The 1,225-nt window shown below is 39.1% G+C and overlaps 1 protein-coding gene across 1 annotated transcript; it reads right to left on the reverse strand.

Annotated features, from left to right (window-relative positions):
- Positions 1 to 735: 735 nt before the first annotated feature.
- On the reverse strand, positions 736 to 1,207 carry LOC131214822 (uncharacterized; the record flags this gene model as incomplete). Its single annotated transcript, XM_058209155.1, has 2 exons — positions 736 to 1,053; positions 1,130 to 1,207. Coding segments are annotated over 2 exons (396 nt in total), but the record flags the coding sequence as incomplete, so codon positions are not given.
- Between the last annotated feature and the right edge of the window lie 18 nt (positions 1,208 to 1,225).

The raw sequence follows: 1,225 nt of genomic DNA on the forward strand, positions 1-1,225 counted from the left end.
TAGGAAATATTCTTTATTGGCTGTTCTATCCTTTAGCATCAACTCATAATGCACCACGACCCTGCAATCGAAGAAAACTGTAAGCAAAACAGTTCACATTCGACCAAATTTGGGTTTTCGACGTTCACATCTTCTCGGCCCTCTGAAAATTTTTGAACCAGCCATTAGCGCTGCTTTTGATGTTAATAGCTTCTCCATAGGCCACAGTCAACATTTCGATTGTGTCCGAGCTCTTAATTTTGTTTTCCACGCAAAATTTGATAAAGATTCTTTGTTAGCCAAATCTTGTCTAAGCAAAACAGCTGTCAAAAATTGACTGATTACTCAAAATGACTAAACTTTTCACCATTAGTCACTGACATGTGTAGCAACCTAACGCCATAAAAAAATCGGATGTACGAAGATCGGATAAAAGTTGCGAAAATTGTTGAACACACTCCGTACGTGTTACGTTCGATAGACGCTGGGTTGTTTACAATATTTCTTTCGTTTGCTTTACCCACATTGAGTGTGTTGTACACACGGTCTCCAACGGAAGCGTAACGAGACCGTTCATTATATTTCTGCCAACTGTCTCCGAGGAGTTGTTGACTATAAACAGACTTAACTTAATAAATGGAATATAATTAGAAATGATTAAAAAAATTAATAAATGGACTTAATGTTTTTTCCTACCGTGGGAGTACTTTATTCTACTTCCGACTCATTTATATATTATGACAGGTCGCCTCGTACAACCTTGAAAAATAATTCCGCGGCGAATATGGCAAAGTTTTCTTTGACTTTGTAGAACAACATATCCAGCTTCCAAAGGCCTGGCCGAAAGTACTTATTGATTAAATTGGCGTCCAAGACTTTATTCTTGATGTAGTACATCTGTGCCGGCCACGGACACGTTCCAGCATCGGGAAAATTAGTGGTGTTCCGATAGAACTCCCGATAGTCTCTGTAGGTTGTGTTGGAAAACCTGCAGAATTTTTGCATTGGAACTCGGAATGGTGAACGGATGAACTGATTGTTTCCTAGTACACTGTACGACAGTCCCAGCGTAAACTGCAGAAAAACAGGAAGAGCATTACACTCAGCCAAATGAAAAATTAACACATCGATCATTTTTAATCGAACTCACTGTAAAATTGTCGTCCAGATCATGAAACAGTTCCAATTCTCCATCCAATACGGACGTAGTTCGGTTGAACTTGCGAATTCGTACTTTACTGAAGTC

Source organism: Anopheles bellator, unplaced genomic scaffold, assembly GCF_943735745.2.
Source record: "Anopheles bellator unplaced genomic scaffold, idAnoBellAS_SP24_06.2 scaffold02659_ctg1, whole genome shotgun sequence".
Lineage (NCBI taxonomy): Eukaryota > Metazoa > Arthropoda > Insecta > Diptera > Culicidae > Anopheles > Anopheles bellator.